General features: G+C 43.9%; 2 protein-coding genes across 7 annotated transcripts in view; one reads left to right on the top strand and one right to left on the bottom strand.

The window, feature by feature from the left end:
- The window catches only part of LOC136639799 (uncharacterized), a 23,677-nt gene extending 7,842 nt beyond the window's left edge, over nt 1-15,835 (bottom strand). For 2 of the 6 annotated variants that reach the window (XR_010793732.1, XM_066614335.1), the window contains exons 1-6: nt 9,163-9,771; nt 7,559-7,739; nt 6,650-6,823; nt 3,889-4,046; nt 3,615-3,813; nt 2,463-2,559 (exon numbers count right to left, since the gene is read on the bottom strand). Coding sequence is in view for 5 of the 6 variants with exons in the window: in XM_066614335.1 (XP_066470432.1) it covers nt 2,463-2,559; nt 3,615-3,813; nt 3,889-4,046; nt 6,650-6,823; nt 7,559-7,739; nt 9,163-9,244 (891 nt within the window). In the remaining variant the exon portion in view is untranslated. Of the gene's footprint in view, nt 1-2,462; nt 2,560-3,614; nt 3,814-3,888; nt 4,047-6,649; nt 6,824-7,558; nt 7,740-9,117; nt 9,772-9,791; nt 12,833-14,805 lie in introns of those variants that run through there. The other 4 variants (XM_066614338.1, XM_066614340.1, XM_066614337.1 and 1 more) reach the window with 4 other exon arrangements.
- HUWE1 (HECT, UBA and WWE domain containing E3 ubiquitin protein ligase 1) overlaps nt 15,728-15,843 on the top strand; it is a 119,139-nt gene continuing 119,023 nt past the window's right edge. Inside the window, exon 1 of the mRNA XM_066614323.1 lies at nt 15,728-15,843. The gene's annotated coding sequence lies outside the window, so the exon portion shown is untranslated.

The following is a 15,843-nucleotide window of genomic DNA, read 5'->3' as shown; positions in this document are numbered from 1 at the left end:
ACCATGTTTCAGCTCCTGCAATGGCTGGCCAGATGGTTTGGGGAAGTTTACAATCAGGACATGCAGTCATCCCTGCTGCTCGTACTCAGCACCTGATAGTCAGAAGTATATTGCCTCTGACCCATTTTGCTATCATGGCTAAGAGCCATGGAGAAACTGCCCTCCATCAACTGAATCCATACTGTCCCTACTTCAAAGCTAGCAGCCATATTATCTTCATTCTGGTTACTGCTCCCCCCCCAACTGCATTCAAATCCCCCCCCCAATCATTCAAAAGATTTATTGTTTAACCAATCAGGTGAGTACAAACCCCAGAATGCAGCAATATTGATTGGACTGGTATAATAATGGATGGTTGCAACTCTTTATCTATAGAGACCATGCCAGATCAGCGTTTCCTCACTTTACATCAGTGCGGGTACGCTGATTTAATCCAGCAATACATTTTCCTTTAAGGTGACAGAAAGCCACTGCAGCAATCCTCCACACCGTCAACATACTGCAGCAAACCATGCTTTTCAAGTTCAGAATGACGTGGTGTGTATATATTCAGTATTTTGGGGGTGGTAGTGGTGGGGAATTGATGTCCCCTGTCATTATTCACATGACAAGTATTATTCAATAGATGCTGCTGGCAGTTACCTTCCTTGGGAAATAATGACTCCAATAGAGGGGGGTGGGTGGGAGGCAGGGCACTGCATTTTCCAAGCACACAATATTATTGGGAAAACATGATATCCCTGGAACAGAAGTATTGTTTTTTGGAAAAACATCTGCATCCCCTACAATTCCATATTCATTGCACAAAACAATGACTGCTTCAAAGAGTCCTTACAGTTCCTAAATAACTAACTGCTTTGCTTCGCAGCTTCATCAGTTACCATCTTCGCTTAAGCTCTTACAAAATCAAAGAGCACGTGAAACTGCATGGGGAGCCAGAAGGGGCTCAACCCCCTTTTGTGAAGTCCATTTAGTTCTTAGTTAGCTACAGTGGGCAAGATGTTGCTAAACTTTGAGGTGGTGGAAAATCAAAGTGTGAATCATGGATTTTATTAAGGGCCTTTTCTTCCCCTAATTCAAATGCCGGCTCAAGCTACTTTTTCATTTTGCTCTAATAAACCAACATTGCTGAGGAGCTACTGCACAACCATCTCCCTTTCCTTTTTAAACCAATAGAACAGCAAAAGCCACCTCACTGGTAATAACCAGGGCTGTGTGCATGCAGCAATTCCAGGCAAGAGCAGAACATGGTAAGGGAGACACATTACTGGGAGACATGCTGGTGCTACCAATCCATGTCTCACTGAGTACATGTAGCTGAAACAATATGGGGCATTAGGCCATTCCATACCTCTCCTCCTATCAACATTTCATTTTAAAAGAAGAAAACCAAATTTCCAGCCAGCAAGTTTCTGACCAGGAAGACCATCTGAATGTTCCTGGGCAATATGTGGCAAAGTCTCAGGAGCCAGAGGGGTTGCTGAATGAGAGTGTATGCAGGGTGGGGCAAGGCTTCTGCTTAGTCCCTGATCTCTCCTTATGAATAGCAGAAACAGGAGGTTCTGCTTTGCACATATAATGTTCCAGGTTTAATCCCTGGCATCTCCAGTAAAGGTGGGGAAGATCCCCACCCCAAGGCTGGAGAGCCACCAACAATCAGCAGACACATTACTGAGCTGGGCAGACCAATGGTCTGGCTTCATTCAAGGCAACTTCTAACTTCCTTCAACTTCCTTCTAACTTCCTTCAAGGATGCAGAAGAATAAAAACTAAGGGACAGAGAATTTATGCCCAGATGCCCAGCTTGGATAATGTATACAGGTTGTAGAAGCCAACTTTTTCCTTAGCACAGAATTTTGCCCTGGCAATAACGCTACCCGCACATTTCACTGCATGTCCATGAACATCAAGGGACACAGTGCCTTGTTGGAAAGGTTCTTGGAATGGGTGTCATCTTGGTTAAAATAAGGATTGGGAAACGAAGTGGACTCCTAGATTCTGTTCCTGAGCTCCTGGATTCATGTTCCATGTTTTCATTGCCAGGGGCAAACTAAAGATGGCCCTTCTCCTGATCTTTGAGTCTCTGTGGTCAACCTGGGCTGAGCATGATCCAGCAGTGCTTTGTAGGTTCACCATGAACTTCCTTACAGTCTCTCAGAATCATTAATTTCAGTTCAGTTGGTTCTTCCTGGCACAATCTTCTTTGCTATCCCTTCCCCTCTGCTACGCACCTCCAAAAGAAGCTTGCTGCAGTGCAGACACCTTCCCCTGACAAGGGCAAGTATGACATCACAGTGCTGGGGAGAAAGAGGGGGCATCGGCTCACATCAAGCTACCTACACTTAAACAGTGCGACAGCACTTCAGTAGAGATCAGCGTCAAAACTTGACTTCAGGCACAGTACATTTTGGGAGCTGTAGCTTGCCCTGCTCCCTCCCTACTTTTGCAAGCAGTGGTCCTACCGTCAGGTCATAGCCACTCTCTGAGTTATCCATGAGAAGGCTGCAGATGACACGTTCCAGGTAAACATTAGCTCCCACTAAGGCCAGCAAAATGAACCTGGAGGGAGAAAAGCACAGTAAGAGCAGAAACTGTGTATTTCTTACATGTCCTTGGCTCAAGGGCACTTGTGCAATGCATATCAGATTCTATTGTCAATTTGGCATTCTGAGAACCTCAAAAGAAATGCAGAGCCTGTTTCTAGCCCTAATGAATGCAGAAAAGAAGTTTTGAATGCAATATTTGATTTCTAAATCTTTTATCAGATTCTGAGGGAGACTGCATATGTTTCTTCCAGTGATCAGAAAGGGCTGTTTCCTGCCTCCTTCCCTGCTATGGAAATTTAGAGTGTAACCAAGTAATAATGTAGTGCACTGCATAGCATCTTATCCTTTTCATGTCCTTCATGTCATGTTAGTGTAGAAGACAGTAACAATAGGAACTCCCCATTCTGGCCAATGTTCAAATTCTATGAAAAACTACCTTTAAGGTAGACATTAGTTTATAGACTATGCAGCAGTGTATCTGCTTTTTATTTATTAAACAGCATGAATGAGTGACTGATCTGGACCTTAGGAAGGGGTCTTTAACTCCTGTCCCGACTCCAGTCCTGACTTGGCACCCATGCAGCTGCTATTACACCAAGAAAAAAAACAACTCTCTTTGCCACAAAAGGGAACATTTCTTCCTGATCAAACAGCAGCCATGGGGGAGTTGGTAATTTTCAGTGCAGATCTTTGCAGAATTCCTTGGCCTTGTAGTAATTTATCACAGACTTAGCACAGTATGGAGAAAAACAAAACCCCTGTAAGAGACACTGATTAGCCAACAGCCAAACCATTGTGGGAAAAGCAAGCAGTGAATTGATTTTCTTTCATAACACATTCAATTTTTCCATGAAAGAAACAATGACAAATACTAGGAGCCCCCCCAATGATTGGGATTGATTAGCATCTAGAGAGAAAGTCTCCTTGTCCCATTAGTAAGCCAGCTTCAGGAGACCCTTAAATGGGCCCTGAATTCTCTCTCTTCTGCTCACCAAGACTACTGGATCCTTTGGCACACCCCAGGGCAGGAATACCTCCATTCTCTTGTATTCTTATCCCTTTTCTCACCGAGCTCCTGCAGTTCGTTGGCTGGAGGTCAACAGCAGGCTGGCAGCCCCACTCAGGAGGTGGAAGAAGACAGAGTAGAGAGCATTGGACTCGCCCACCACAAAATGGTGCAGGAATGCCACCCGGTTGAAGATCTCAGCAAAGGCCACTCGCTGCTCAACTGCAGAATCCTGCAACTCTTGGAAGGCCTGGCGGATGCCTGCAGAGAGAGACCAACACCATCAGTCATCTCTTCTTTTCCCAACCAAACTATGCCAGATCTAGAACACAATACCTCGGGAGGAGTCATGCAGTGTCTGCCGTAGCAGTTCTCCATCTCTCAGGATTCGTTCTTGAGAGTGCAAGGTGGCATTCTGTGCCCGGGCAGCCTCTTCAGCAAGACGGTTGGTGGATTCCAGTTGGTGGGCCACAGTCTCTGAAGCAGACATCAGCCTGATATAGGCCAAGGAGGCAGGAACCAATCCACAAAGAACATAAGAGGCTGGAGTCAGAACCCCCATATATTGCCCTATCCAGGGCTCAATTTATTTGAGCCATTAGTTGTTTGATTTTTCTCTGTAAACCGCTTTGTGAACTTTCAGTTGAAAAGCGGTATATAAATACTGTTGTTAATTTGTTCTGCATGCCTGTGAACCCACTTGCTAAAAGCACAGAATCAGCAGATGTTGACTTGATTGCTTAATAATAGCATTGCTTGGGACTGTGGAACACAGAGTGCTGAATTGATAAGATAGGACAGAGACTGAGGTCACAAGCAACGTGACTGTCACATCCTTTTACCTTGGAATCCTTTCCTACACCAAATGAGGGCTAGAAATGTTAATCAGTATTTACATTGTTACAGTTGAGGATCTTAAATACCTGCATCAGTTTCTGCATTCCATGCCAGAGGCAATGTTATGCACTTTATAGAATAATTGTGATGTGCAGGCAGTAGGTCCTCTGCCTGCCCTGGCTATATAAGCATGGAAATGTACTTGCATCTTTGCAGAGCCCCAGAGACGGATGCCACATTCACAGTAGTTTACAATTGCAGGCAACTCAAGAGCACAGGACTCCTTGAACTTAGTATTCACCATGATGGGGGACTCTAATTATCCCCCCAGGTAAAAAGCTGAAATGCAGCACTGTGGCTAGGTTCAGCCCCTCCATGTAGAGAGCATCTTGTCTGAGATGTTCTCCAAGTGTCAGCTAGACCAGCATTGATGTTAAGCACATCTGATGGGCTATGCTTCTCGAATTAGACTGTCCTGTCACACTGAAGCTGGCCTACTCTGGGAAATGCTGGAATCAAAGTGTCACCCTTGGGCACTGCCCCCCACAAAGGAAGAGTGAGAGAGAGAATGCCCTACTTTGGTGCATCAGCTCAGTTAGAAAACCAAATTTCAGCCTATATATTTTTCAACTTACCACTACTAGAGGAGCCAGAGGATGGCCTTATTAGCCTGTGGCAGCAAAGCAACAAATAGTCCTGTGACACCGGAAGGACTAGCAAATTTATTTAAATATAAGCTTCTCTGAGCGACATTACACTTCATCAGATGCATGAAGTGAAATCCTCATCAAACTGGCACATGTGTGTATATGCACACAACTATCAAAGAAAAACTGAAAACAGCAGAATGAATCAAGAAGAGAATATTAAACAATGTAGGTCTGTAACGAGCTTAAAATGTGCAAGATCAGCACAGTGACAATGACTTAAGTAGTACTATTTTAATTAACTCTATAATGCAACAAGAAAACCCACTATATTCCAATTCAGTTTTTTTCTCTCTAGTCTCTCTTAGAAGTTTTTCTGTTCAACTGTTACTTTGAAATTTACAGCAAAATGAGTTTAGATTGAAGTATTACCTGACTTGTTTCTGAATGTTACCATTTCTGATGTCAAATTTGTACTCATTTATTCTTTTGCATAGAGACTGGCCCATTTGTCCTATGTAGACAAAGGGCCCTGTTGGCAGATAATAGCATATAGGATGTTGGAGGACAAGTAAGTGAGTGAATCTGTACTAACATAGTGGACGTTATTGTGTTCTGTAATGGTGTTGCTTGAGTAAATACGGGGGCAGAGTTGGCAATGTGGTTTATAGCAGTGTTGGGGACTTGTATTTGTGTCTCTTTAATATAGTTTGTCACTAGTGGTACCACAGAAAAAAATGAATTAGAATTTATAATAAACTCAGTACCCTCATATGAGGTCTGAATTGTGACTTGGGTTTCTTATCACATTACAGAGTCAGAGCCCAATCTTATGCATGTCTACTCAGATGTAAGCCCCATTATAGTCAAAGGGGCTTACTCCCAGGCAAGTGAGGATAGGATTGCAACCTTAGTATGACATGAGCAGGGTCAACATTAGAACCTGCAGGGGGCCCAATTGGAAACATCTTTTTGTGGGGCTGCAGGTTCACAGCCAAGGTCTACAGAATCTTAGAATGTAAATAAAATTTATTATAGACTTTATATCTCTATGGTAGAATGGAAAAATTATTTTTAACCCTAGCACAGGACCCCCTTAGGTGTGGGGCTGGAACAATTAGTTCAATTGGCTTAAAGCTTGGCCCTGCCTTTGAGGTCATTTGGTCGTGAGGTCATTTGGGGCATTTAGTGGGCTGCTGTGAGATACAGGAAGCTGGACTAGATGGGCCTATGGCCTGATCCAGTGGGGCTGTTCTTATATTCTTAGGTCATTATCACTAATTACAAATTGTCACTGTGCTGATCTTGTATAATTTTGTTACAGATCAAATTAAACACTTCTTCTTGCTAGTTCACTATGCTGTTGTCATATTTTTTTTTCTACAGCCAGGTGTGAGTGCATGTACTAGAACTCACACACACATGTGGTATCAAGGCCTTTTGAGTATGGACAATTAATTTTGGATCCAGCTTTTCCAATAATCCAGCTGCTGGTTCCAAAGGAGCTCTGTCAATTTTAATTTGTCCCCAATGGCCTTGTATCCTGTCCTTTAAAAGGTGAACTGGAAAGAACTGTTACTTTCTAGAAGAAAAAAAAATCCAGGTTTCCTAACCTGTGCACAGTATCCTGAGCTCGTTGCTGCCAGGCCTCACTGTGCAGGAAATAACAGATGCTATGAGCATGGGTAAAGAACTCTGTGTAGACCCCAAATGCCACCGAGTCCATGTGCTGTGTGCAGTGACGGATAGTGCTGCTAGGCTCACAGGGGGGAAACCTCTTACCAGACCTGTTCAGGAGGAGAGAAAACATGGAATCAGCCATAGCAAGCACGAGAGGGTGGGGACAAGAAAGAGATTCCAGAGTACAGACAGCCTTGGAAATATTTTGACATTCTAGACAAAATGTAAAATATCAAGACCATGACTCCTCCATGCAGTTCCAGGCTCAGTTGTGTCAACATTCCTTATCCATGCCAACAGTCTAGCCTTCCTCCTCTGTTAAAATCTAGATTGTAAATGTCTTATCTTTTTTCCTCAAAAAGTATCTAATTCACTGAGGGGATTGTATAAATAACAAAAATATTTAACACATTCCACCAGTCCACTGTTCCTTTGCTGGGATCCCTGATGTTGTCCTTGCCTATCAACTTGCAAGCCTCAGCCACAACCCCAAATAAGTCAACAACCCTACTCAAGGAATCCATCTACAATGAGCACTATTTTCCCCTAACAGTGTTCCTGTGCCTTATACAGGTGCATGTGATGTGACCCTGTCAGTGTTTAAAAGGAAGATTTTCCAGAAACAGTTTTCTCCAGCATAGCAATGTAGTTAAGCCCTTCACCTATAGTATATCTATCTGTCACAGAGCTGTTAAGGGCACAAGAGAACTGGCAGAAAACAAAAGAGCAATCTCTTCCCCAACACTCAAGTGCCCAGTCCCTAAAATTCCCTGAAAGATGCTAAAATTCAGGGTTCTTATCCTCCATGCTGTACCTCCCACTATTCAGGCATGCCCACTCACCTTTGTAGGTGACAATGGGCAAATGCAAGTGCAATGCGGCTTTGCTGCTCCTCATCCAGCTCCCTACATCCCATGTTCAGCAGCGCCAAGGCCCCCATCCAACAGCTACCATAGTGGGGATGTTGAGCCAGCTCACGGGCCTGTTGCAGATGGGCCCGCCCTTGGGACAGAAGCCCTGCATCTGGAGAAACCAGAAAGCAAATGCAGGGAAAGAAAGAAAAAGTGCAAAGAAGACTAACTGGAAAGCAAAATGAAACCATAACTGGCAGTATAATAGATGGGATAGGACCAGGCAGCCTGAGCTGAACCCAGCTGATAAAACTTTGGGTGGAGCTTTCTAGAGCAGAGTTGCTGGGGATGAAGAAGTTGAAAGGATTCATGTATCCTTTATGGGGAGGGTGTGTCACACAGATTTGCAAGTTAGTGCCTCCTACTTAGAATAGGGCTCACACCTTCTTTTCCATAAGAAGGTTTTTATGCAGTGGGGTGCTCACTTGTGGGTCTCTAATCACTCTTGTTGAGTAAAAATGGAATTGCCAGTTTCTTCCTTCTATACAAGCAGAGAAAATAATGCACCTTAAAGATTAAGGGCACAATCCTAACCAGGTCTACTCAGAAGTAAGTCCTATTTTGTTCAATAGGGCTTATTCTCAGGCAAGTGTGGTTAGGATTGCAGCCTTACACGTTCATTGCAGCTTCACTTAGCTTTGATGGACTAGTGTCTGTATTGTCACTTCATCACCAGGAAGGTGTATGTTATAACCTCAGTGCACTGCTTACCCCCCCTGCATGGGGCTCAGGGTGTGGATAAACTTGTTGACCATTTTTTAAAAACTGACCCTGCCTTTGTACCTCTAACAGCAGCCTGAGATTCAGAAATTAAGTCACTTTTTTCTGATATGAAGGTGAGGTGAGGGCAGGCTGTTAAGGACATAAGAGCAGGGCCCAAAAAAAGTTGGTAACCTTAGGTTGTGGGTGCTGGAAGTATTTCATCATTTCTAAGGTGAAAGGGTTCAAACCTCCCTCTTCTTTACTCCGTGGTGATGGGAAAAGATAACTCTGCACATGCTTCACCCCAAGTCCCCCCTGTTCCATATGGAAAGAAAGGTGCTCAGGAAATATATTCTTCATTTAAATAATAATAAATAATAATAACTTTATTTTTACCCCACCTTTCTCCCTGAAGGGACCCAAGGCGGCTTACAACAGGTTAAAACAGATTAAAAACATAATTTAAAAACAGATAAAAGCATATTAACACATATCATAAAAACAGTAGTCAGATAAAAAGTAGTAAAAAGGCAAAAAGAGCATAGAGCAGCAAGTCATAAAAGAATCATAATCATTTTATGTTATTTGCACAATGCTTCAGTTCAACTGATCCTTGCATGCATATATGTATCCTGCGCTTAATTGCATGTGATAATCCTCACATGTAACCTGCAGAACTGGTTGGTGGTGGTGGGTTAGGAGAGCCTCAAGTCAGAGTAAGTTCAGAAGGGGTGGAAATCTCAAAAATTACAGAAATTCTGCTGCAAAGTTCAATGAGACAGAGGAACCTTATTTGTTCTTTCAAGTAGTACGAATTCCAGACAGCCTCCCACCTATGTGAAGGTGGTCACGGAGGAGGAAGAGAACATAGAAGAAGGCCCAGGTCTTGAAATTTATTTGTTTCTTATTCTGCATAGACGTCTTGATGCAAAGATGACAACCTAAATATTACACTAAATAAAAAAGTGATATTTTAATTGGGAATAGGAATATTACCTCATACTTCAGGTTAGCATTCCAGCTAACCATTTTCTTTTGCAAACTGGGTAATGGTGCTTGCAAAGATTTTTAAAAATATTTCAAAAATTTTTCATGATCCACCAAATATCAACTTGTGACCCACTGGTGGGTTCCAAACAACAATTTGGGAAACACTAGTCTAGCGGGTTGTGATTGTCATTTTAAAAAGTGGGTCCCAGTGCTGGGAAGCACTGGATTAGAGTTTTGATTCAGGTGGTGTCTGGTGTCCTCTACTGGTCAAAATGAACTGCATTCCATTTTCCTTTCTGAAGGCAACTACCATGAAACAAGTACGGTCAGGTGCCGTCTGGTATTAATTTGAGTGGGTGGAGAGACCTCATAGGAACTCATGAACTTTTCAGCTCCAACATATACATAGTGCTCAGGGAGAAAGACATGAGAGTTCTGCTCTACTTTCATCTGCTGCACTTTGGGAACGCACCTGCAGAGAGGTTGCAGAAGTCATGTTATTCCCCCTGCTGCCCCAGAAACACTATTCACACTGTTGGGAGTTGAAGGATTTAAAGTCCTGTGTTGTAGATCAGAAGTGATTATTCTTCAGGAGCATTTCATCTCTGCCCAGGTCGTTGCTTCTGCGTGTAGATGGATCCCAGGGGTATAGTACCACTGCTAACTGGGCAATGAGGCACATTTTCAAGTGGTGCTCATCTTATATTTAGCAAAAGGAGCCTAAATATCCTTTGTCACCCCAGTATAGTCTTTCTTCTCATGGCTCTTTGCTGGTGTTTGTTCTGTACCTTTTAAGATTGTGAGCCCTTTTGGGAAAGGGGGCAATTTATTTACTTTATTTTCTCCATAAACAGCTTTGTGAACTTTTTTTTGTTGAAAAGTGGCAAACAAATATTCTTAATAATAATAATGGCAAATTTTAAAGTGTCTGAGCAACCTCAGCATGATGCCCTGCCCTGCTCTTCAGCAATAGCAAATCAATTAACAATTTCTTCCTTAGAGCATTCTCTTCTCCTACCCTATATCTCTACTTTGAAACTATTATACTTCATTTAAAGATCATTCATTTTATCCCAGACTCTTGGAGAAGGCTATAATAATTTTAGAACAAAAGTATAAAAATTTATTTTTTTAAAAAAAGCAAATAAAGATAAAAAGTATATTGGTGCTATGCAAGTTTACTCAGAAGTAAGTCCCACTGTGTTCAGGACCTATTTCTAGGAACATGATTATAGCCTTAATGTAGCATGAGCTGCCACATAGTAGTGAATCTCTCAAGCAAATGTGGAAAAGAGAGCGGCCTAAAGCAGACACTAGCATATGCACCTGCTAAGTCTGATGCTTCTTCTCTACTAAAGTCTTTTGAAAAACATTTCAAAGGCAGTGCTTGAGCACTGCTGCTGTTGAAAAAAAATCCCAGCGTCTCCTCCCCCTTGACTACAGCCCAGATTTACCATTGCAGTCTGATGCACTTACTGAGGAGTATGCACCAATGAACTAGTGAAACTTAGCATGCATCTGATTGGGCTGCATGTGGGCTTGGCTTATATCTGTTAAATATCTGACAGGTCTATCTGTCAAAGAAATACAGTCCTTTGCAAAAAAAAAAAAAAAAAAAAGAGGGATTTTTCCATCCAGTTTTCCTATTTAATCCAATTAAATTAAGGCCCAAATCCTAACCCACTTTCCAGCACTGGCATAACAGTGCCAATGGGGCATGTGCTGCATCCTGCAGCTGGGTGGCACTCACAGAGGCCTCCTCAAAGTAAGGGAATGTTTATTCCCTTACCTTGGAGCTGTATTGCCCTTATGTCGGTGCTGGAAAGTGGGTTAGGATTGCGCCCTTATTCTGCTTTATGGATTTTTCATTCTGCCCTAGCGATAGAGAAAACATTCAATGTTAAATGTTTCTTCCTTACCTGAGTTAACCCTGAGCCACAAAGACCAACTCAAACAGGTATAACATTGAAGTATGAGTAAGCAACACCAGCACTCCTAAAATTCTTAGCTTTTTTTGCAGTTCTGGCTGGCAACATTTTTTTAACCAGCTCCTGGAGTTGTTCCTGTAATAAAACGTGGATCTGTGGAAATTAGCAGATGATAATATTCATCTCCATTATGTAAAAACCTTTGCTTGCTTATTTCTGTACATGAAGGTGCTGTTAACAGATCAAGAGTAACCTAGTTGTTTTTTTTCCTGGCTAGTTAGCAACCTTACTTGACTCATCCCCCCACCCTGCCTGACAGTTGTAATGGGTGTACTGGTACAATGTGGGAAGATGAAAGTGGTGGTTGGCAGCCACCTACTACCTTCCACAGGTCTTCTAGAGAGCAAGAAAGCATATATTCCATTTTCACTCCCAGTCCATTATTATATAATATTATTTACACCTGACTCCTGTTCTTCCTCTAAGGTGCTCCGGGCAGCCAGGGATGATGTCAGGGGTTGGCCAAGTCAGGCACTGGCCATGGGCCCATGGCCATCAGAAAACTAACCCAGCTGGGCCAACTAACTTCAGCATTAACACAGCATTAACTAATTTCAGCCCCTGTGAAGCAGAGGAAAAGAGTGGACTTTCCCCCCCCTTTAAGATTGTGAGCCCACTGGACTACTACGTGGGACAAAAATAATATTGTCAGCCATCTTGGGTACTTCCTGATGGAGTGGGGTAAGGTGGAATATAAATATATTAAAGAAATAAACCAGTGGCAGCAGTAGCCCAGTTATCATCAGAGGGCAAGTGGGGGGACATACCATGAGATGGCCAGTGCAGGGCTTTGTGACAGTGAGGGCAACACATGTACACCTCACATCAGACCTTTGAGGTACTGTAGGCCGAGTGTGATTGGCACAAAATCAATTCCACAAAAGGGAATTGTTACTCAGTGGTCTCTATTTTCAACCCTAGGGAACTTAGGATGAGATTAGAATGGGCCCCATCAAAGCTGTGGTTCTTAACATTTTTTGGGTCACAAAACCCTTTGAAAATCTGATGAATGCTATGGACCCCCTCCTAAAAAAAAAGTTCATATACACACAATATGTTTTTGGTACCCAGTTCACGGACCCCCTGAAGCCTAGGACAGGTTAAGACTCTTTGAAGTAAAGGTGGTTGTAGAGCAAGTCTACATCTGCTTTACAGTGACAATGTAAATTCTGATTCTGTTTTCTCTATGGAGCGATAATGCTACAGCCAACATGGTAGTTAACTGCAACGAATTCCAGGAAGGGTTCATTTGAGCAACAAGGTAGGTAGAAATTAGTTAAATAATGACAAGGGACACAATCCACCAGGAAGTTCTCCTGTACCAACAACATTAAATGAATGGTATTTAGTAGGCCAAGTTGAGAACTTCCCTGTAGACTCCTCCAAGGACTACTGTATTGCCTTATTACTCTGATTTCATTTGATTGTGCAAGTTATAAACATAAAGGAATATAAAACTGCCTTTGGTTTTATCTGGCTCATCATGCAAGACACATTCTGAAGCGAATTCCAAAGCATGGTTTTATAATCCTATACAATTTTACCTGTAAGCCCCACTGCACTCAGTAAGACTTTTTTCTACAATAAGTAGACATGTGGAGGAGTACACTGAATGTCTGTCTCTAATACTTACAAAAAATCCTGTAAATATGATTAATCCTTGAAAAAACATATTTTATTTTTATTCAGAATTTTTTGTAAAATAACTCCACAGCAATGATAAGAGGGTATGGCAATGTAACTACTATCAAGAGGGAATGCAAAGAGGTCTTCAAATTCTGCAACGGCATTCTGTGGTGGTCTATGATTTTACAGGGTGGCTAATATTCTATGAACTTACAGAATTACAAATTACAGAAGAGTAGCTATGTTCACTAGAAAGAAAAAATCAAACTGCTGTGATACTTGAAGAGCTGTGGGGAGGGAGTGAACAGGAATTGCCACTAATGGTGTGTATACGCAACCTACTTTTGCCTTCCGTAAACAGGTTCAACAGATTGTATATGGCTTCAAAAACCTGTAAAGCCTGTTCGCCAAGAGGCAACAGTAGGGCAAAAGAAATATGTATCTAAGAGAAGTTCTCTCAGAGCACAAGAATCTCTCTTAAAAACTATTAACCAGACAATAAACAAACTACTGTCCACTTCAAACAGTGACATAGCTAAGGGGAGCAGGGGGGGTACACTGCTCTGGGTACCATACCTTGAGGAGATGCCAAACCACATCCTCCGTGATGGTAGACCCAGGAAAAAAGCAGTTGGCCAGTCAGAGTGGTTGTACACTGCCTCCCTGGGCCTCAGAAGGCCTCCTGGAGGCTTTAGAAAGGCACTTCCAGACCACTTCCCAGATGCAATGGAGAGGTGTTTGATTTTGTTATATAGGGGTTTTAAAAATATTTGTGCCCCCACATACCAGATGCCTTAGCAAAGCAATTGACCTCCAGCCTTATTTGTATTTTCATGAGAAGCTGTTTTTTCATCAAGGGTAAGGGATGTTCTGGTTTGGTGAACTTTAGCTTTTAATTGAAATATTACCAAATACTCTGAAGGTCACAGTTCTATGTGATCTACTTAGAAGAAGACCCTATTGAACTCATAGGTAAGCAAGTAAGCAAACTGTCTGCTTATGTTAGGTGAGAGCCAGAACAAAGCTAAAATACTAATATAAATAAAGTCCAGTACTTATAAAATCACAAGGCATGGATAAAAATCTTCAAATAAAAATATACAAATGATAAAATATGCAGTTAATTGTTACGTGTATCAGATATGCAAAAAACCCACATTTGATGGACACGCTGCACTGCAAGGACAAATCAAGTCACCTGTTCAGTTATAAATCTTTTGCTGCTGGCAAACATAAATGCTGTGTTTTGTTGTAGTGATCACAACCTACAGCAGTGTTGGGAAGAAGCTGTCCTATGTATGTCATTTGTTTGTCAGGGGCACAGCGGCTAGAGATAAAGCTTCTACAGAATAATCCCCACAGATTTTTGCTAAAATAGTGAATAGTAGGCAACCAGGAAGGGAGAGACTCGGGGTCCGATCCTATCCAGTTTTCCAGTGCTGGTGAAGTTGTGCTGACCCAGCTGCTACATCCTGTGGTGGAGGGTCAGTCACCACAGCCTTCTAAAGGTATGGGAACCTGTGTTCCCTTACCATGGGGCTGCACTGTGGCTACACCAGAGCTGGAAAGTTGGATAGGATTGGGCCCTCATGCAGCTTCTGAAGCCTTCTGAATTCTCAGGTGAGTTGCTTTTTTATGAGAGTAACTCAACACAATAGAACTTGCTTCTGAGCACATATGTGTAGGACTGTCTTGGAAAGCACTTAAGTCAGACTGTGCGAATATTCTCTGAATTATTTTAAACACTTGTACGACCACTGTAGGGAAAAAAAACAGGCTTGCATGTGAAGCCTTGTGTGCAAACACGGCTGAGGCTGCAATCCTGACCACACTTTCCTGAGAGTAAACTCCACTGAACAAAATAGGACTTACTTCTGAGTAGACCTAGTGAGGATTGTGCCCATATACAGCCAGGAAGCTCCCCTCAGTGCAGTGCTTTCCAAATGGTGGGCTGTGGCAGCCACAGAAACCAGCCAGGGGACCTTGTGAGAAACCTACCACCCTATACAATGTATACGATCATAGCCCTTATGGGGAGCCCCTGCCAGTGGCCCAGCGGGTCAGGGGAGCCGCCAGTCGAAAAGGCTTGGGAACCGCTGCCTCAGTGCACTGAGAGGCAATGCTTCTGCTTGAAAGGGACTCCCACAACTACTGGGCCAGACTGAAGGGCAACTGGGGCGGGGAGGGGGCTGTTCTGACCAGCGCTCAGGAACGCCTGGGCAGATCAGCCTCCCTGCGCCCCCTCCCCCTGCTGAAGCCGAGGAAGCAGCCTGGCCTCCATCACCGCAGGAGGATCGGGCGCGTCCCCGCCCAGGCGTCCAGAACAGCGAGCGCCCGCGGCTCCTCATTTCCAGGGTTGAGCAACAGGCCGTGCCCCGGCGGCGCCTGCGCAGAGGGCGGCGGTGCCCCGAAGAGCTACTCAGTTGGTCACAGGCCTGCCCTCCGCGACCCTCGAGCGGGACAGCGGCGCCCACTGGAAGCCTTGGCGGCGGCTGCTTTCTCCGCGGGACCCCTCAGGCAACAACTAAGGAGGCCTCAGGACCAGGCGGACGACGCCCCTCTGCGTCACGCAGCCGCCGCCCCCCCTCAGGCAACGGCCTTCCCCAGGCCCACCGGCTGCGCGAGAGTTCAGTCGGCTTCCCTCGAGACTACGTGACAAGGAGGCGCCTGAACTCGAGGAGACTACGCGAGCTGCGCGAGCCTCCCCCTCCTCTCGTGCCCAGGCAGAACTGCTGAACCATCCCTCGCGCTTCTCTCGCCCTCCCCTCCAGACAGGGGCGCGTCACACTCCCGCGAGATTTCGCGGCCAGCCTCTCTCCGCAGCGGGTCGGCGTTCACCGCGGCCTTCCGCATGACGCCACAGTTGGCCTCGCGAGATTTCGCCTCGCGCCGACATGAACCTTTGCCCAG

This window comes from Tiliqua scincoides, chromosome 2 (assembly GCF_035046505.1).
Source record: "Tiliqua scincoides isolate rTilSci1 chromosome 2, rTilSci1.hap2, whole genome shotgun sequence".
Classification (NCBI taxonomy): Eukaryota; Metazoa; Chordata; class Lepidosauria; order Squamata; family Scincidae; genus Tiliqua; species Tiliqua scincoides.
The sequence above is the reverse complement of the archived record's forward strand: the minus strand, read 5'-3'. Positions and strand labels throughout refer to the sequence as shown.